This window comes from Zonotrichia albicollis, chromosome 3 (genome assembly GCF_047830755.1).
Source record: "Zonotrichia albicollis isolate bZonAlb1 chromosome 3, bZonAlb1.hap1, whole genome shotgun sequence".
Taxonomy (NCBI): Eukaryota; Metazoa; Chordata; class Aves; order Passeriformes; family Passerellidae; genus Zonotrichia; species Zonotrichia albicollis.
In genome coordinates, this window is record NC_133821.1 from 24,342,776 (window position 1) to 24,363,822 (window position 21,047).

Consider the following 21,047-nt stretch of genomic DNA (forward strand, 5'->3'; position numbering starts at 1 on the left):
CGGGCGCGCCTGCGCAGTGCGGCAGCGCGGGAGGCGCGAGCCGGCGCTGAGGGCAGTGAGCGCCCGCCCGGGCCCGGGGCTCTGTGGCGGGGGTGTCCGAGCCTTCCCCGCGCTGTGCTAGGGGCGGTAGGGCCCGCCTGCCGCGGGGTGCCTCTGGAAACAGCACCGGTTTCAATTAAGCGTCTTTTGGTGTAATTTGTTTCCTCAGCTCGGTTTGCTGTCGCATCTGGCAGCGGGAGATGAGCAGGGAGCTCAGGGGCAGGGGATGCGCCCGGGGCAGAGGCTTCCAGGGATGGCGTGGAGGATGGCGAGGAGGAGGAGGAGGATGGCGAGGCAGAGCACAGAAGGGAGAGCCCAAAAGGATGCCCGAACCTGGTGAGCCAGCCCCTGTGCTTCTGCTTTCTGAAGCCGTAATGCTTTTATTCTCCTAACGCACTGTGCTAGGCAATTACAGCTCCTTGTCTCCGGGGTCAAAAGAATCACTGAGAATAAAACTTGCAAAATTTCACTTTCTGTATTCTTTCAATCCACATTATTTATTTTTTTTCTTCCCCCAGCAAAATCTCGCCTAGTCCAATCAACGATGGACCAGTTTATTCCCTATAAGGGCTGGAAACTTTATTTCTCTGAAGGTATTTTAAAACCTATTTTTCTAGAATTTATTACACATAGCGTTAGTAGAGTTACAAGTTCAAAAAAGAACAACTAAAATTTCATCTATGAAAACATAAATGCCATAAAGACTTCACTCTCGTGATATGCTGTAACCTTTGTGATCATTACTGGGATCCTGTGGAGATCTATCATCTTCTGTAGTTTTGCAGTGCAGAAAAACAATGGAAGAAAAATTACCTGTTTATGTATTTTGTGAAGTGGAAAGAATTATTTCTGTGACTAACGTGGTGTGTTTCTAACTAGTTTACAATGACAAGTCTCCTTTTGTCCAGAAGACTCAAGCCTTTGAAAAGTTTTTCATGCAGCGCATTGAGCTTTATGACAAGGTAAAAAACAAAGCCAAACATATCCCACCCCAACAACCTGTTGTTGATACAAGAACATTCCTGATTTTTAGTATTTTTTTCCCCATCAAAAGTAACCTCCATCACAGACCTGAAACATTTAGGACATAATTTGGGTGTTTTGCTTCTAATTTGAAGTGTATTTTGTCATTTATGGTGTTTCCCAGGATGAAATAGAAAGAAAAGGAAGCATTCTCGTGGATTATAAGGAGCTGATCCAGGACAGAGAGCTGACTAAATCAATACCAAATCTATCTGCTGAACTCAGGGACATGCCTCAGAAAATACTGCAGTGTATGGGTCTGGCAATTCATCAGGTAAACACTGATACATGGAAGCAGAACCCTGACAACAAAAAAAAACCAGTTGCACTTAGAGGCCATTATGTTATAAACCCCACATCTCTGTGTTTTTCTTTCTTAGGGCAAATTACTGTTTGTTTAAAACTCAAATCCTTCAATCTCTCCTCTTCCTGTATGACCCACAAAATCACATTTTGACGTTGCTTTGTGTATTTTTCGTATTCATCATTGGAGCTGTTGACTAAAACTGAATGTAGCTCTATGTGTCTGTCCCTGTTGGGAGTTGTGATTCCTGTGGGTGTCTGTGTCTCCTGCTGTCCCCTGCAGGTGCTCACCAAGGACCTGGAGAGGCACGCAGCAGAGCTGCAGGTGCAGGAGGGATTGCCCCTGCAGGGGGAGCCTGTCATAAACGTGCCTCTCATCCACGCCAGGTAAGGGGGGCTGGTACTTCTCCTTTCCCAAGGAAAAGCTGTTTGCTTCCTGCCTAATCCTTGCCAGCGTCCCTGCATGGCTTGCATGTTTAAGGGAAAGCTGGGCTTTGGGAAGCTTTTTCCAGGAGAACACTCTGCATTCCGCTTTTTCTCTTCACTGTGACTTCATGTCCTTGTGAAGAAAAAAGTGAAGTGAAACCTCCTTTTAAACGGAACAAACAGCTTGAACTAGAAAAGCTTGTAAGTAGAGAAGTGGCTTATAAGCAGAACAATTATTCTATAAATAGAATTGTATTGATAAAAGCAGAATTATTTAAATTTCTGTTGACTGGAGAAGTTTTTAATGAAACAAGTCCTTAGAACTTTTTTTCTTTATCAGAAGTAATGGCATCTCACACTTCAAGGGTCTGGGTGTGTAAGATCTATTGGAGTTCAAATAACCTTTTAAAAAATATTTTCTTTTTTATTACTGTTTTTAATTCCCTGCTGGTGGTGGCAGAGCCATAATAAAACTTTAGTCCTTCTGTGTCACAAGTCTAAATTCCAGGCTTTATCTGAAGCTATGGAAAGAGACAGTTATGGATGATCTTAAAGTAATGTATTGCTACACCAGCAGGTCACTGGATAAACAAACTGTACTGTTTGAGGCTATTGAGGTTGATTCATGTGAGAATATTGAATGTTCTGCTGCTTTCCAGAGCAAGAATCAAAAACTGTACCATGGATTCACCAAAAAAATACTTCTAAGCGTTTTTTTTTCTGGATGTAGGATTTTTTGTCTGTGTTTGGATGGGTTTGGGGATTATTTTTGTCCTCATTTTCTGTGTGCTAATGCAGGGTGTACAACTATGAGCCTCTGACCCAGCTGAAAAACCTGAGGGCCAACTGCTACGGCAAGTACATCGCCCTGCGTGGCACCGTGGTGAGGGTGAGCAACATCAAACCCCTGTGCACCAACCTGGCCTTCGTCTGTGCTGCCTGTGGGGATGTGCAGGCTCTTCCTCTCCCTGATGGCAAGTACACCCTTCCCACCAAGGTGAGCCAAAACCATTGCATTTCATGCTTTTTGCTGTGTTTTCACAAAAATCAGCACTGCAGGTGTTAAAAAAAAGGGAAAAAAAGTCTTTAAAGTTAGATTAAATAACTGACGCATTGAGAATTAATTTATTATACCTTGCAACTTTTCTTACTTCAGACCCTTGTTACTTGTAAAAAATGTATGCTGCTGGAACAGGATATGTGACCAAAAATACACAGAAATTCCCTGAAACCTGAAAAATATATTATCTCTCTTAATTTCCATTTCACCAGTTCTGTTTAAAAAGACTCACCTTGCTGTGGTTGTTTCCTATGCTTACATTGTTTTTTTTTTTTGTTTAAAACTTTCTGGTTTAATTTACTTTATTATTTTTATTATCTGGACTTAAGAAGCCATTAGACATAGGACAGTGCCTGGTTATTCTCAAACCAGTTCACTGAGGGGATCACACAATTCTGCTGTGTTTGCTGTAACAGCTGTGAGTCAGGGTTCAGGTGTCTGTGCTTGATGGATCCTCATAATTCTGTACATCCTAATTTGTAGCCCTAATTTAATTGTCTTTTTTCCTGGAGTGATGCTGAATTTTATTGCTTTGTAGGGGATTTTTTTTTTTAATCAAATAAGATAATTTCACCCCAGGACTTTAAAAAAGGCTGGGAATGAGTCAGAATTGCTGTTGTTGCAGTGCCTTGTTCCCGAGTGCCGGGGCCGCTCCTTCACAGCTGACAGGAGCTCTCCTCTGACCACCACAGTGGACTGGCAGTCTGTCAAGTAAGCACAAAAATGTGATGTGACAGGACACTCAAAAAGTGACAGGATGGCTCCACCTGTGTTACAGTGTGTGATTTTAATAATCTTACTCTTTTGTAGCAAGCACTCTCCAACATTTGTATCACAAAGGAGTTGTTTTATCCAAGTGCTGGTGTACTTTGTAACCTACCCTGTCATAGTTTCCTGGAAATTCCTTCTGTCCTTACCAAACTCTTGGAGAGATGCTCAGTTCTGCTCTTTGCTGCATTTATCAGTAATTTCTAATTGTATTTATGATTTCATTATTCTCTTTAATGAGCTGCAAGTCAGCTAGAAAAACCCTGTTGGTCAGCTGTGCCACTGGACGTGAATGAGCTGGAAGTAAACTGGAGGGTTAAAAATCGTAGTTTGAAGTGACATTGGTGTGAAAACTCGTGCTGTTTTCAGCAGCTCCAGAGGGCGCTGTTCATCACAGCTTCTTAGGTAAAGCTTGGCTTGGCTTCCAGGGAATCTGAGAGCTCCAGGTGCAGAGCCAGAGCTAGAACTGTCACAACCAGAGAGTCAACTGTTCCTCTCGTTATGGACTTTTCCAGGGTTGGAATACCTATTAAGAATTCATGGGGGCTATAATGTTAATATATACCTCTTAATTTTTAGTTTATGTGGGTCCATTTTACTTTATGTACTGTATTTATTTCTACATGAACATGCTCATCAGTGGTAGAAAACCTGCATTTCAACTCCGTGTTCACAGTTGGTGCTTTTCTGGGCTTTTTGCATGGTTTATACCCATTTAGTGAAGTGTGACCTGAGGAATGCCCAGAGCTGCACTGGAGCTGTGTGCTGGTGCTGCTGCAGGGTGTGCAGCTGCACTGGAGCTGTGTGCTGCTGCCCCGCTGTGTTGCAGGGTGTGCAGCTGCATGGAGCTGTGTGCTGCGGCTGCTGCAGGGTGTGCAGCTGCCCTGCTGTGTTGCAGGGTGTGCAGCTGCCCTGCTGTGCTGCAGGGTGTGCAGCTGCCCCGCTGTGTTGCAGGGTGCAGGAGCTGATGGCAGATGACCAGCGGGAAGCAGGACGGATCCCGCGCACCATCGAGTGTGAGCTGGTGCAGGATCTGGTGGACAGCTGTGTCCCTGGGGACATGGTCACTGTCACAGGCATAGTGAAGGTGGCAAGCACTGAGGAAGGTGAGTGCAGCATCTTTTTCCCACAGTGGGGTTTTTGGTAGTGCTTATACAAGAACAGTTACTGCCCTTAATTGATGCCATAAGTCCATAAAGTGTAAATTTCTTTGGAAGTTACCAAACTTTTGCAATGAGGAGTTATTTTAGGGCATTATTTGCTTAACATTTTCTCTTTAATATCTCCTTCAGACATCAGGAGAACTGTCACACTGTTGTGAAGGAGAGTTATCTTAGTTTAGTCTCCCTAGAAAAATTTTTCAACTCTTTTTTTCCTTTTCTTTCCCGAAGTGAAGAAATAGCTGTGCACTGCTCTGAAAGAATGCATTGCAGATAACTGCAAGACTGTTTTACTCTGAGATTTCATTCTCTGCTCAGTAATCAATCTATATAGAAAATGATTAATTATTCATTGATAATTACTGAGTAATTACTGTGCTACGTGTTTAATGCCTCCACACCATGCATCTTTTTTTTTTTTTTTCCCCAAAATATTGAGTGGAAACATTTTATATTCAACTTTGCTTTGACAACAATAATATAATAATTTTAAATCACTGGAAAAAATTATTTATTCTGGGACAAAATTCTCTCTAGACATGTATCCTCAATTTCAGGAAAGTATTTATTGTGTACATAAGTGGAGGGAACTTAAAAGAACAAATGTAGCTAGAAACTTATTTTGCATCAATTTTACAAAACGCAGATGTACTTAAATATGAGCATAATTTTACATTATATTTCTGAATTAGTCTATGCCATTTATAGATAATACGTAGATCATATTATAATAATAAAATTGATAGGAAAAATGCTCCATCATCCTTTCTCAATTTTTCTAACAGGAGCTGCTAAAAGCAAGAATGACAAGTGTATATTCTTACTGTACATTGAGGCAAATTCTGTCAGCAACAGTAAAGGACAAAAACTGAAGAATTTTGACGATGAGTCCTTTCAGAGATCGTTCATGGAGTTTTCCCTTAAAGACCTCTATGCTATCCAAGAAATTCAAGCTGAGGAAAATCTGTTCAAGCTGATTGTGAAGTAAGTTGTATCAGACCTAGACTGGGTCTAGGGTTAGATGTGAATCAGTGTGACACTGTCAGAGAAATGTGACAGCTCATCCTAAAGCTGTGAAATGTCTGAGCCTCATGTAATAGAAACCACAGAGATCTAAGAAATTTCATTGGGCAAGGGACTTGGGAGGAAGGTATTGCAGTGGGAATGTTGGGACTTTGGGAGTGGTTTAGAGATTCAAGAAGTTGCCTGTGTTCTAGTTTAACCTTAGACAGAAAGCTCTAGGTAGAAAAACAATTAGTTAATTTTGTTCCTCACCGTGTAAATTCAACTTACAAGTACCATTTTGTCCTCCTGTTTTCTACAGTAGAGGAAAGAGGTGCAAGAACTGAGCAGAGGGTGTGAAAGACCCTCAGTTCAGACTGAAAAGTACTCTTCCAGCTGGGATGTCCCTCAGGCCCTCCCAGTGGAGTCAAAGAACACAAACCCAGCACTTTAAAAGGAGGGTTATAGGCAGTCACTTGATTAAGAAAGAACAGGTGCAGATAGCACTGGGAAGCTGGTTCTCCTTGGTCTTTGTGGGGAGTCAAGTGAAAAGCTTTTCTTGTTTCAGTCATCTCTGCTTATCCAAAAATTTCAAGAAATGTCATGCTGCTGATTTCTGTTGGAAATTCAGCAACAGCTGCCCAAAAAGTTTGATGTTTATTAAGATGTTCTGTGATGAGAGAGAGGACAAATGTTTATTTATAGCAATACATGATTTATCTTCCACTTATGTTACCCTGCGCTTTGCATTCCAGCTCTCTTTGTCCTGCAATCTATGGCCATGAGGTAAATAATCTAAAAACTCTACTTGTAATTCCAGTTTGAAATGCTAATGCCCCATTCAACTCCTAAAGGATTCACACAGCTTATCTGGGACAGGGGGAGGTGGCAGGGGCTGTTTTTACAGGTGACTGTTGTGGTGTTTGTGAGGGTCCCCAGGATGAGAATTTGACTCCAAGTTCTTAGAAGGCTGATATATCATATATCATATAATATCATACTATATTATATTAAAGTATATTATGTATTACATATTATGTATTATATATTATATTCTATTCTAGAATGCTAGATTAAAACTGTAATAAAGAAAGAGAAAAGATACATAAGAAGGCTTAACAAAAATGATTAATAAAAACCTATGACTGACTCAGAGAGTCTGACACAGCTGGCTGTGATTGGCCATTAAGAAAAAACAATTCCCATGGAACCACTCAAACATTCACCTGTTGGTAAGCAATGCCCAAGTCACATTCCAAAGCAGCAAACACAGGAGCAGCAATCAGATAATTATTGTTTTCATTCCTTTCTGAGGCTTCTCAGCTTCCCAGGAGAAAATCCTGGGCAAAGGGGATTTTTCAGAAAGTATCATGGTGACAGACTGTGGCTCACAGTCTGTTTTGTGCCAGGGAGTGGCAGCCTTACACCCTCAAGTTCAGAGATGCAGGCAAGGTCATTGCAGGCAGTTCTAGGGAGCTGTCAGTGCTGGTCACCAGGAAGGGATGGGATGGAATGGGATGGAATGGGATGGGATGGAATGGGATGGGATGGAATGGGATGGAATGGGATGGAATGGAATGGAATGGAATGGAATGGAATGGAATGGAATGGAATGGAATGGAATGGAATGGAATGGAATGGAATGGAATGGAATGGAATGCTTACCAGTGTTGGCCTCTACCACAACAGATTGTCAAGGCTGGGCTGGCCCTGGCCTTGTTTGGAGGATGTCAGAAGTTTGTGGATGACAAGAACAGAATCCCAGTGCGAGGAGATCCACATGTTCTGGTTGTTGGAGATCCAGGATTAGGAAAAAGTCAGATGTTGCAAGTATGGTTTACTTTATTACTGTTTTCTGTTTTCCTTTATTTCCTTGTTATCTTGACTTGCAGCCATGGGAGGATAACTGTGCTGTGACCAAAGGGTTGACTGAGCTGGAGCTGTCTGTTCATGTGGGATTCCTCAAGTACAGGAGAGTATCCAGAGGGCTCTGCTGCCATCCAGGGAGCCTGTTAAACACCAAAGGAGGTGTTTGGCGTTTCAAGGACAGGCCTACAGGCTTGCTGTCCTGCCCTTACACAGTTCTTGTCACCAACCTTTTTTCCCAGTGAGGAGCTTCACTCCTTCCTGTCTTCATTTAGCTGGCCCATTGTGAAATGAAGTAATTAATCTTTGAACAAATGCAACTTCAGATACCCTGTGACTCTCCTCCTGTGAGGTTTACTTCCATTCCTTACCTTATTTCCATGTTGCTAGCACAGATCTTTTTGGGAAAGGGACCTGATGCTGTGTTTGGACTTTGATCTCAGATATTTCTGCTTGACTATGACAATTAGTAATAGATTTTTTTCCCCTTAAACTGAGTGATTTTTAAATTCCATGGTTTTTTCCATGGTTACTGTGAAATGCAAGAGGGACAGAATTCACCTAGAACTTCTTTAAAAAGTCCATCTAACATGGGCTTGTTGCATTAGAATATGATTTGCATTTAGCCAAGGTGATGGATTTGCATGCAAGCATCTTAACAAAAAAAAAAATTTAAATTATTCTTTTGTTGAATGAGGACTCTCCAGCATAGAGTAACTGATTTGTTTTTTCACATTGTTGTTTTAAAAAGGAATACTATCCAAGAAAAGTTACTCCTACTGCTTTGCAGAATTATGTGTCTTGGAGTTGCAAGGAGTTAGAGCTTTACTGTTGGGCCATATTCAGTGGAAAGAAACAAATTTGGGGTTACTTTGAATTGTTTCTCTAGGATGAGGCTTATGAAATTCTTCACTTTGGGGAAGGAAAAAGTATTTGTTTCTCTTGTAGGCTGTGTGTAACATCGCTCCTCGAGGTGTGTATGTTTGTGGTAATACCTCCACCAGCTCTGGCCTGACTGTTACACTCTCCAGAGATGGCACTTCTGGAGATTTTGCCTTGGAAGCTGGTGCCCTAGTGCTTGGAGATCAAGGTAATGCACGGAATGCCACAGGTTCTGTGTAGCCATGTGAAAGGGGCAGGAGAGTGTGTGCTGCTGAGTCTCAGCTAAGCCAAAGTGCTCGCTTAACTGTGGGCTAGAAATGTCTGTTTGAAGTATGATACCATGGGAAGTTCTGAGCTTCTCCAGTGGCTTCTCTGGGGGCAATTCCTGCTTTCCTAGAGTGTAGGGAATCTTCAGTTCTCCAGTTCATATACCAGACTTCTTACTGTGTCAAAGAGCTAGGATTTTTTTTGTTCAGGGATCTGTCTTGATATCAGCTGCTGGACTGGTTTTGAAAAAGGACTCACTTATGAGATATAATGTCTATTTGAAAAAGCTTGTTTCATCATCTTAATGAATCACCAAAATGCTGCATCCCCAAGTCAGGCTGAGTTCATTGTGTTTGGTTGCATTACCATGGAATGAAAACAAAGCTAGCAGAAATGGAGATTTTCCAATGTCTCCTGCAGTCCCTGGGGTTCTAAGTTGGATTTCTGATGTGTCACTAGATTATAGGACACGCTTGTCCTTCAGTTAATGTGTTGTCTGATAAGTCTTTGTCCTGTTTTAATTGCTTCCAGGCATTTGTGGAATAGATGAATTTGATAAGATGGGAAACCAGCACCAGGCTTTGTTGGAAGCCATGGAGCAGCAGAGCATCAGCCTGGCCAAGGCTGGCATTGTTTGCAGTCTGCCAGCTCGGACATCCATTGTTGCTGCAGCAAACCCCGTTGGAGGACATTATAACAAGGCCAAAACAGTGTCTGAGAACCTAAAGTGAGCCCTTTCTGAAATGCTGCTTTTGTAATTCACATTCAGGAGTAGATGCTTCTGTCAGTTCTGTAGCTCATGTACAATTGCTTTCTAGAATTTTGGAGTGTGCACACAAACTTTAATAATCTTCAGTGGCTTTTGAGAGAGAAATTCCTGTTGTACTTTATTCTGAATGAGCAGGACAGGATCTTTTACCTGTGTTTGAAGTGGAACAGAGTTGCTATAATTTTTCCACTACTCCCAAGTTATTGAAATAGGTATCCCAATATAGCCAGTTAGATTGTGCCTGGGTCAGTGTGACCCTCGCTGCTGAGCCAAAGGCGGCTTCTGTGGTGCTTTACCCCAGAGATACCTTGGCTGCTGGAGATTGCAGCAGGGCACTGAGCAAGTCCAGGCTTGTCAGGAACTCCGTTTACCTCAGGAGAGAGAGCTTCTGGCGATGGTGAAGAGAAGAAGGAGAGGATTCTGCTGGAGGGTTATATCCAGATGTTTATTCCATGGTTACAGAGGTCTGAAGCGGGGCAACTCCTCCAACAGAATAGAGGCCGCATGGTCTGATTAACATTTTAAGCTCAGGGAACAGGGGAAGGGGAGGGGACAGGTGAGCTACCAACCAGGTGAAAGGGGCAGGGTCTCAAGGGAGGATGACACTTAGACAGGCCAATGACCTCTGGGCATAGGGGCATCTTTTGAATCTGACTAACCACACGACGCCTTGCTGGAATCTTAAGCCTGATTGACAGGACTCACTCAGCAAGGGGGCGAGGGGGAAGGGAGAGAGTATAGGCACACCTGGGAAGGGACCCGGAAGTTTAAAACAGGACATTGCAACACACCGCAACACCAAGTTCCTTGTGTTTCCTCCAGGATGGGGAGTGCTCTGCTGTCAAGGTTTGATCTGGTGTTCATCCTGCTGGACACGCCCAACGAGGACCACGACCACCTGCTGTCGGAGCACGTGATGGCCATGCGGGCCGGCCGGCGCGCCGCCGCCACCAGCGCCCTGGTGACACGGGCCAGCTGCCAGGAGCACTCTGTCCTCCAGGCCACCTCGGACCGACCCCTGCTCGAGAGGCTCAAGGTGAGACCTGGCCTGGGGCTGCTGCTCTAAGGCAAATTTGCTGTGTTGGGTTTCAGTAAGGAGCTACAGAAGTGGGCTTGGTGTAATCATTTGGTGTGTTGAATCCAAGTAAAGCACTGTGGAAGCAAATCCTTGGGCTTCTGCAACTCCATGGATTTGGGAAGTATAGGAGAGGAAGCATGTTTCTCATTAGACTTCATGGCTTTGAGGACTGATATTGTCAAATGCCAGATCTTGGGACAATACTCCTACTGGAGGTAAACCCATGCACTTTTGGAAACAGGATATCAGCAGTGATGGTTTAGTCTTCTCTGGAGCTGTGGGAATTGGGATTTTCTCTTTTTGAGTAGAGATTTAACTTTATAACAAATTCTATTTGGCACTTCCTACCATGAAGATGAGAACCCTTGGCTGCTTTTCCTGAAATGGCCAAGTGTGTGCATTTACATGTCTGAGCATAGCATGGGGACTTGAAGTACACCGTTCATATACACAGCACCAAAGCCCTTATAGTGATGACTTCACCAGATAAAGCATAAAGATGATGATTTGATATGAAAGTTTTTATTGTATATAATTCTGACAGAAATCTAAATCTTTGTAATGGTGCTAGATCTCAACAGGAGAAAACTTTGATGCCATTCCCCATCAGCTGCTGAGGAAGTATGTGGGGTACGCTCGGCAGTATGTGCACCCCAGCTTGTCTCCAGAGGCTGCACAAGTCCTCCAGGAATTCTACCTGGAGCTCCGGAAACAGAACCAAGGGGCAGACAGCACCCCCATCACCACGAGGCAGCTGGAGTCCCTGATTCGCCTGACAGAGGTAAATGCAAGCTGGAATGCTTAAGGGATTGGAAGCAAAGAGATTATTCCTGAGGTATTACCCAAATCCCACCAGTTTTTACAGCTTACTCACCACTATGCTTTCTCTGTTTTGTTAAAAATAAAAGGTGAGAATGCATCAGACTTAGAAGGGCTTAAGAGCTGCTGTTCCTTAAGACTTCTTATAAAGCAAAACACCCTTGAGGAGATTGAAAGAGAGTGTATCACATTCCCCAAAAGGAGAAAGCAGGTGCAGGCAGGAGCAACTGCTGCTCACTTTGAACCTAGACTGCTTCTGTTTTCCCTAGCACTGCCTTAACAGCACTGTCTGTGATCTGCTGCTTCACAAGGCTACACTGCTGAAAAGCAAATAAACTCCAAGCCACAGCCTAAAAGTGCAACTGTGCAGGGGGACACAGTGACACACTAATAAAAAATAGAAAAATCCTCTAATCCTGTATGCTTAGGTTCTATCTCTGCTCCTAAAATTTGTGCTTGTAGCCCTTGTAGAGTGATTATAGCCTCTTTTCACATCAGTTATGATATATCTTAAACCTTTGTGGGATATTTTTTTCTGTTTTAAGGCACGATCAAGGCTGGAATTGAGAGAGAAGTCTACCAAGGAAGATGCTGAGGATGTAATAGAGATAATGAAATACAGGTAATGGAAAACACTGCTTAAAAAATAACTAAAGCATCACAGTGCTATTCATTTGAAACTTGATTCCTTTACATATTCAAACACAATGAAGAAATCACTTTATCAGGCTTAGAACCATGATACTTCCTGAAGGGAGGTTGTAGACAGATATGGGTTGGTCTCTTCCACTGGGCAGCACTGACAGAACCAGAGGACACAGTCTCAGACTATGTCAGGGAAGGTATAGGTTGGATATTAGGAAACAGTTTTTCACCAAAAGAATAATAAAGTACTGGAGTGCTCTTCCCAGGGAGGTGGTAGAATCACCATCTCTGGATGTGTTTAAAAAAGGACTGGACATGGCACTTGGTGCTATAGTCTAGTTGAGGTGCTAGGGCACAGGTTGGACTCAATGATCTCCCAACCTCATGATTCTGTGATACTACATTATTTTGTGATTCTGTGATGCTACTATTTGGATTTGTTAGCTGCTCCTTAAAAGCTGCCAGCAGCTCTAAGTCAAATACAACTGCTTAGGCTTGTGAGTTGTGAGGTCACAGTGGTGCTGCCTGTCTGGGCACAGTAATGCACACGTGAGGCTCTGCTGAAGGATTTTTTCTCCCCTGTGAGTACTCTGTGGTGGAGGTGAACAATTAAAGTTCAAGAGTGATTTGGATGAATGCTTAGTCTAAGTTCCCTAGAGAGTGACCTAATAGAGGGTGGTTTTCTATGTGGCTTCTGAAAGTTCTCAAGCATCACATTTTGGGAATCAAATCCACATATGTTTGCTTTTCTGTCCTGCTGAGAGTTTGATCTCTTTTTGTAACCTGTTTGTAGCATGCTGGGCACCTACTCGGATGAGTTTGGGAAGCTGGACTTCGAGCGCTCCCAGCACGGCTCTGGGATGAGCAATCGCTCGCAGGCCAAGAGATTCGTGTCTGCCCTGAGCAGCGTGGCAGAGAGAACCTACAACAACCTCTTCGACCTGCAGCAGCTGCGCCACATCGCCGGCCAGCTGCAGCTGCGGGTGAGCGCCCCCTGCAGCAGCCACACCCTGCCAGGCCACCCTCGGTAGTGCTGCCAAAGGGACACGGGCAGAGGCACCTCTGCTGCCTCTTTGCAATGCAGACATAAGCAGTGTGCTGCTGTTGGGCTGAGCAGAGCTCCTCAAGTGTCTGTGAGCTCCACTGACCCCACAGCTGTTTGCAACAGCAGCTCCTTGCACTGGTAAGGGCTGGTCCCACTGATGAGGCTGGCTCTGAGCAAGATCCTGGCTTGATCTGTGAAAGGCAATGATGATTTCAGTGCTGCACTCCTTCTGCCTCCCCAGAGGACACATCTATTTTTGTTCCCAAGTTCAGACTTGTGGTGTCTGTGCTCTATTTCAGCAGTGCAGTGATGTTTCTGCATCACCTCCTCTGGATGAAATATGCCTTTAGGTTTTCATTCTTGCTCAGACATCCTGAAGTTGCATGTGGAAAGGATCATCTAGGACACATGGCCACAAATGTACTCTGCCCTGTAATTGATTTGCATTCTGTACTTGTGAGGGCTTCAGCCAAACAGAACTATTGCTAGCAAACTGTATATTTGCTCCACTTATTGAAGTTATTTTAATTAACCCTAATTCTCCCTTCATATATGGACTATTTTTGCCCACCCAGGGTTGCCATTTCTTGCTGTTTGTTTGGGGGATCCATGGGGAGTCCCCCTAAGCTGTGAGTTGGCTGGCAGCAGCAGGCAGGCAAGGAGACTCCACACAGCTTCTGAGCATGCTAATTAGATGAGGGTTTATTGGGGGTCCCAGCCCTGGGAGCAGCACAGTTTCCGAGGGAGAAAGGGGGAAGGGGGAGAGAGGGAGAGCCTAGGGAGAAAAGGGGCTAAGACCTTCTTGTCTCCCTTGCACAGCTTAACAGGGAGATTCAGAGTGGGTGCAGAATAAGACTTGGGCCAATGGGATTACACACACATGAAACATCAGGACAGAATCACAGGCTTGGAATAAACTGTATATTTTTGAGGGGTGACACAGAGCATACCATTTAACTAAAATGTAACACCACACATCACCTCCTCTGGGTTAAATATGCCTTTAGGTTTTCATTCTTGCTTCAGACATCCTGAAGTTGCATGTTGAAAGGAACATCATCTAGGACACATGGCCATGGAAATGTATTCTGCCCTGTAATTGATTTGCAGTCTGTTCTTGTGGGGGTTTCAGCAAACAGAACTATTGATAGCTAACTGTACTTTTTGCTCCACTGACTACTTATTGAAGTTAATTTAATTAACTCTAATTCTCCCTTTTTATATAAACTACTTTTGCCCATTCAAAGTTCTATACCTGGAAATTAGGGAGAGTTGTAGAAATCATGCATTTGTGGTAGATACTTCTGTTTCAGAACTGGAATTTACACATATGTAGCTGCACCCTTTCTTCATGTCATAAAGGAGAGACTGCTGCTTCTGTGTAACACTGCAGTAAAACCAGTGTGTAACTAAAGCAGCAAACAGGGGGGCTGATGGTGTGAGATCTCTGGTAGGTGAACAGTTTGGCAAGAAAATTCACCTATTCTTAGCCCACTTCATTTCACTGAGTTCTTTCAAATGATCTATGTTGCTTTACATCAGGTAAGATGTCATTCTCCAATTTGGTATTTTTGTCTTTATTTTTCCCAGGTATCTGATTTTGAAAGCTTTATTGGATCCCTGAATGATCAGGGTTATCTTTTGAAGAAAGGTTCAAGAGTTTATCAGCTCCAGACCATGTGAGAGGAGTCACTGTGATGGATTTCCTTGGGATGATTGTCCCTCTGCACTGCTGACCTGGAGCAGGAAGGCACACCCTGAGCTGGGCTGCACCTGCCACAGAGCTGGGGTTTGCTGGGCTGGAGATTCTCCTGCAGAAAATTAAACTGGAAAGCTGCAACAGGACAAACTGGCACATGGTACTGCTGCCTGGCTCATCCTACAGCTCTCTGTTCCAAATGGGACCTCACCATCCCCCAGGAGTGGAAGTTGTGTTTTATTCTGTTACAGTGCCATAAGGGACTTGACTTCTGAAAGAGATGCTGCACCCACAAATTCCAGCCCAGGAATCTTCCATGAGAGGATGGTATGAGCTGTACTTTCAGCACTGTGGTTCATTTAAAGTCTAGAAATGTTTCCAGTAGGTTCTGACAACAGTGTTTGATAGCTGTTACCAAATGACACTTCACTGAAACTGACTTTTCTGCTTTGAAACGTGGTCTTTGAAGCCAAGGTTTTATTTGAAATCCAAGTCTGATTTAAGAGAATGTCCTTATTACAATATTTAATTTGTAAAGCAGGGATTGGATTTTGACTTGCATTAAACTTTATATATGAGAAATATGAGTTGTTCAAGGCTGTTTAATGGCCTTTACAGGATCTGTAACACCTACAGGTTCTGTTTGTTTCTGTGTAACTGTTCCTGACACAGAACCACGTGTGTTCAGCAGGGCTGAAGTGCTGAATGCTGCCTGACTTTGATGAAATCAGAACCATGGTCTGGTGCAATGAAACAGCAGCTGGGAGCTTTCAGTGTAAGAATTAAAAACCCACACACCCCCACACGCCCTCCCTAAAGAAAAATATACTTTAAAAAATCAGGGCTGCAGTGCAGATTCTTGTTTTCCCTCTTTTATTTCTCAGGTAAGAAATTATAGATGACAAAAAGCAGAAATACTGAAAGTTAGTGCCTCACCCTCTCATTTAAGGGACATCAGGGACCAAATATACTTGAAACTGAAGACTGGTCAGCCAGATGAAATGCTTTAAGTACAAAATCATAGTTCTACATGGGAGCTCTGAAGGGGCAAGGTCTGCTCTATCAGCTAAAGGGCAGTAGTGTTGGAGACTGATTTTGGCTTAGTGCAGGGTTGGGGACAGGAGCGCGCCCCAGGAGCCAACAAGCGACTGCAGCTGGGAAAGCGAACTCATTCCCGTTCCTCCTTGAGACAGCAAAAGCGGGCAGGCCAGAGCCAGGAGCAAGGGCTGAGCTCCAGACACCGTTCGCGCTCTCTGGGAACTTTCTTAAGGCAAAGCCAACCTTCCCCTTCCTCCCTCAAGGGCTTTCCCAGAACGGCGCGGCCCCGCCGTGAGGGGGAGCGGGGTGAGCCCGGGTAGCCGTCCACCGGGCCGCCATGGGCATCGCCCTCCGCGGCCGGGGGAGAGCCTGAGGCGGGAAAGCACCGGGGAGCGCTTCCCCGGGACCGGCCCTTCCACTCGGCTGCCTGCCGTAAAGCGCGCGGCCTGAAGAGGGGCGGGGCTGACGCAAAGCGCCGCAAAAGGTCGCGCGTCCCCGGCAGCGCTCGCGGCACACGCGCCGCGCGCGGCTGGCGCGCCGTGCTCAGTCCCGCGGCGCGGATGGCGCGAGGCCGCGCGCTCCCGCGGGCAGCGCGGCCGCGCGCGTAGGGGCCGCGGGCAGCGCCTCTCCCGCAGCGCTTCTCCCGCGCCGCTCCTGCCGCGCCATGCTGGCCGCCGCCTGGCTGGGCAGGGGCTCCTGGGGGCTCCTCCGCGGCGCGGCGCCGAGGCGGCCGGGCGGCGGAGCGAGGCCTCTGAGCGGCCGGCCCGGCTCGGCGGCGGCGGCGGGAAATGAGGCGCGGCGCGGCGGGGGCGTCTCGTGCGTGCCCGCCTGCGCGGGGCTCCCGCGCCTGCTGCGCGCGCCCGCCGCCGCCTGGCGCCTCCTGAGCGGCGGGGCCGCCCCGCCCGAGCCCCGGCAGGAGCGCGGCGCGGCGGGGCCCTACGCCGAGCTGGTACGTGGGGGGCGGCGGGGACGGGCGGGGGAAGCCGGGCGGGCTAAGCCGTGTCACACCCAGCGCTCCGCGGCAGAGACTGTGCCCCGGCGCTCTCCTGCCCGAGGCAAAGTTAATGTTTAGCAGGTCGAGGCCGTGCGCCTCGCCAAAGCAGCGCGCTGCTTCCAAGAACTTTGCCGGCTTTCTGGCTAGTTAAGCGGAAAAAGTATTTGTAGCGATTAAAACTCTGTTACGTGCCAAGGCGGGGTTTGAGTTCCTGCCCTGAAGTTTTTTCGTTTCTTGCTTTACAGTATGAAAACCCCTGGACCATCCCAAATATCCTGTCCATGGCGAGAATGGGTCTGGCGCCAGTTTTGGGCTATTTGATTGTTGAAGAGAATTTCAACGTTGCCCTCGGTGTGTTTGTCCTGGCTGGCGTGACAGACCTGGTATGTCGGCTTGGAAGGGCTTTGGGGGCGTTGGAACAGACTCCTGTGTAGAATGGAAACGGACAAAACAGATGTTTTGTTTTCTAGGATTTGTTTTTAGATTTGTTAGTTTCTAGGAATGCTGTGTATATCCTTTGTGGTGCTGCAAAGGGAATTTGCAGGTGCCTGAAGGGGACTTAATGCTAATGGAGGAAAGGGGAATGTCTGGACTCCCTGACCAGCCCTGGGTGGGCATTGGCCACTCCGTGCTTGTGCACCGGCTGGTCTGTTAAATGATACAAGTATCAGCTAAGATGTATGACATTTTATCCTAGTTAAACTCGCTGTTTTACCTGATGTCATTCATTAAATATCTCTAAAGTAGCGTACATGAGCTGTTGTGGTTCATACCCTTCTAACAGAGAACAATTTAATTTTGGTTTTCCTAGTTGGACGGATTTATTGCACGGAACTGGGCTAATCAGAAATCAGCACTGGGAAGTGCTCTCGATCCCCTGGCAGATAAAATCCTCATCAGTGTGCTCTATGTGAGCCTAACTTGTGCAAACCTTATCCCAGGTGAGGAAATGTCATTTGTGTGCTCTAGATGAGGTAAGGAAGGTCGGTTTGTGTGTAGCAACACTTCTGGTGTTTCTAAAAGGAAAACTGTGTATCTCTTGGAACTCTTGCTTTGCCCTTTACTCCTATTTAAGCACTTCCACAGGGACCCCACAGAAAGCAAGTGCTGCCACATACAAAGTGGCATGTACTGCAATTTCTAGGTGCTCTTTCTTTAAATCAATAATAGTAGCTCTATAACGTTTTTCATGGACTGGATTGTTTTAAGGCTTCAGCTTAAACCCTTTCAGGAGCTCTGTTAAACATCCTCAGTAATGTACAGAACTCATTCAAGAGAATTTGGGTGTGGTTATTTCATCTTGCTTCCAATTTCCTGCTCTTTTGGCTGTGTTTTACCTTTAATCATGGGCAGTTTTTCACTGGCTGGTGTTGCCTTGCAGTTCCCCTGACTTCCATGATCATCCTGCGGGACGCAGCGCTCATTGCCGCCGTCTTTTACGTGCGATACAAAACTCTTTCTCCACCGGTGAGTGCGCAGCATCAAAAGTGTCTAATCATAACAAAAGTACATACATTAATAAACCTAATTAACAGCAAAGCTGTGGCCAAGAGATTTGTCATCTTGAGGCTTGATGGTTACAAGATGTAATGCTTGTTCTTTTGCCAAATAGATTTCTGAGCAGAGCAGTGTTTTAATAAAATATGGTTTGTAAAGATAAGTTAGAGCTACTGATAACTTTTTTCCTGTGTGTGCTGTGTAATAATAAATCTTACAAAAGAGCAGTGTAATTTTAAAGTGCTACAGTTGCCTTTTCTTTGCCATGTGAACAGGTATATCAGATTGAATGTACAAGGGCTGCATTTTTTTCCCTCTTTTCTCCCCCAACAGAGAACCCTGAGTAGGTATTTTAACCCCTGTTATGCTACTGCACAATTAAAACCAACATTTATCAGCAAGGTAAGAGCAATAACTCGTTACAAAAGATAACTCCTGGGTACTTGGAGCATTGTGTGGTTTGGAGGGTGGGGATAATTTACCACTGCTGCTGAGTACAGTTTCAAAATAGTGCCAACTATACCTGGATCCTGAAAGATTTTCAGCTATGCTCTGTCAGAGCACATGCTAATTTGGAGAAAGATGCTTTATTTTAAGAAGGTCTCTAAATAAATTTTCTTTATGAAAACTAATCCTTAAAGCAGTAATACAAGTGTGTGTTGGTACTCCTTTTACTCCTTCAAGTTGCTCACAGTTCCTGTTTTGCTTTTCTCAGATGAACACAGCAGTTCAGCTGATTTTGGTGGCGGCTTCTCTAGCAGCACCTGTTTTCAATTATGTGGACAGCGTATACCTGCAAACATTATGGTAACTGATATCTTACATCTTTTTCCCCAGATAATTTAATGTGCTCCTAAGGAAACTGGTAATCAAGATTAATTTGTGTGGAACAAAAAAATCTTCTGTGCCCAGAAGATGCAATAGGCCCATATGCTTGAATTTTTACACCTTTAGTCTTAAATGACACCAGAGATAGATATTTATTGGTACTTAATGAAACTAGTTAAGATCCAGGCATATTAGCTTAGAAACAAGTCTTTGGGGTAGGCATGGTGTACACAGGCAAAACATAAATTCAGATCAGTGGAGAAAAAAGGAGCAGGAAGAAAGGCTGCATGAATTCCTCATTTATTCATGCCACAAGTGTCCTTGAGCAAGCAACCTTGGGATCAGCAATAATAGCCATTCTTATTTTTGCTTTATACAGTATCTGCTGTCTTGAAATCCAGGTTTCTGCAGCCTGTTTGAAAAGCACATGGAGAAATGGTGATTCCTGCTAGACTTTAGGAAGGAAGGAGAGGGATGGGATAAGAACAGGCATAAAGGAACTTTTCTCCTTAAAAAATGCTGTTCTCTCTGCTCTCATTGAGCTCTGAACTGCAGCTGGCTGCATCTGTTAGAGTGCAGTTATTTTTCCTGAGCTGTTTGGCAAAAGTTCAGAACAAAGAGTTCTGAAACAGCAGATGTCAGAATTACTTAGTAACTTAAAGTAGTACAAAATGCAGTGTTACTTTTCTTCTAAGGAAATAAAAAAAAAAACAAAACAACCAAACCAAAGAAACCAAAACCACCAACGCAAACCAAGAAGTGCTTAAGGAACTATGAATGAACCTTGATCTTAACAGTCTGTGGTTTTTTATCCTGGTGGTAAGACAAAATCTAGAGTTGCCTCTGGGTGTAATTTGCCAGGGTGTTGTGTGAATGCTCTCAGGAACTCCCTGGCAGTGCTCAGGGAGGGCAGCAGGAGCAGAGGGGCAGACAGGGCTGTGGCAGTGACCTCAGGGTGGTGTCAGCCTTTCACAGGAGCACTGCTCATTTGGGGATACCTGTGGTCTGGGAGGGAAACGAAAGAGGCTGAAGCAGGAATTTGTTCTTTAGCTTTGGGACTTGGTGAAAATGGTAAGTTCGAGTCTTGAGTGGTTTGAATGCTCCCTGCTCACACTGCCAAGGAATGGTTTCTCACATCTGTCAGTTCTCAAGCTGGTAAAAGTTATATAGGCTGCAAATGCTGAATCTTTTGTTTTCCCTTCTCTAAAGCAAGTGCTGGTGTGGTGACAATTTCTCCTGGTATGCAGTTACACTGAAGCACGCTGCTTACCCCTGGATGGCAGAGCCTTTGTTTATCTAATCCTCCCCATAGCCCTGAATTTCAGCTTATAAAGTGTAAGCTGCATTTGTGTGGAGCATAGTTCCTGACTGTAGTTATAAACAGATGCTAAAAAAAAAAAAGAAAAAGGAAAAAAAGAGGCACTTTTTCTATTGTCCATAGACCCCCATGACTTAGAGGAACTCTTTTCCCCAAAGGTGCATCACAGCTTTCACAACGGTGACATCTGGCTACAGCTATTACCACTATGGCAGGAAAACCGTCCAGGTGATCAAGAACAAGTGGAGTGGTCCAGGTGATCAAAGGTGAAGTGTTCCTGGAAAGGCAGGAAGGTGCTGTGCCCCCAGAGGTGGTGGTATTGCAGCTGAGTTTTGGATCAAAGCACTCTTTGTTTTTCTGCTTAAACCATGGCATCACAATGAAGTGAAATTTGAACATGTACTGTGTATATATGTAGAGACAGAGTTTTTGATGTATTTTTAATTTCCTGAAAAAATGGGGTTGTTTACAAAACCAAATAAATAATTAGTAAAAACACAGGTTACTTGCTGCTGCCATGT

The 21,047-nt window shown here is 44.7% G+C and overlaps 2 protein-coding genes across 2 annotated transcripts; both read left to right on the top strand.

The window, feature by feature from the left end:
• The first annotated feature begins 1 nt into the window (after position 1).
• Positions 2-15,534, top strand: MCM8 (minichromosome maintenance 8 homologous recombination repair factor). Its single transcript, XM_074536952.1, has 18 exons — positions 2-375; positions 558-632; positions 919-1,001; positions 1,187-1,336; positions 1,649-1,752; positions 2,590-2,788; positions 3,477-3,562; positions 4,574-4,725; positions 5,565-5,763; positions 6,537-6,567; positions 7,471-7,611; positions 8,596-8,737; positions 9,328-9,523; positions 10,388-10,601; positions 11,215-11,424; positions 12,008-12,084; positions 12,901-13,090; positions 14,743-15,534. The coding sequence occupies exons 1-18, from the start codon at positions 240-242 to the stop codon at positions 14,833-14,835; spliced, it is 2,478 nt and encodes an 825-aa protein (XP_074393053.1). The 5' UTR covers positions 2-239; the 3' UTR covers positions 14,836-15,534.
• Positions 15,535-16,371: 837 nt separating this feature from the next.
• Positions 16,372-21,026, top strand: CRLS1 (cardiolipin synthase 1). Its single transcript, XM_005489371.4, has 7 exons — positions 16,372-16,838; positions 17,129-17,266; positions 17,695-17,824; positions 18,265-18,350; positions 18,714-18,782; positions 19,096-19,187; positions 20,685-21,026. The coding sequence occupies exons 1-7, from the start codon at positions 16,554-16,556 to the stop codon at positions 20,794-20,796; spliced, it is 912 nt and encodes a 303-aa protein (XP_005489428.1). The 5' UTR covers positions 16,372-16,553; the 3' UTR covers positions 20,797-21,026.
• Positions 21,027-21,047: the final 21 nt, after the last annotated feature.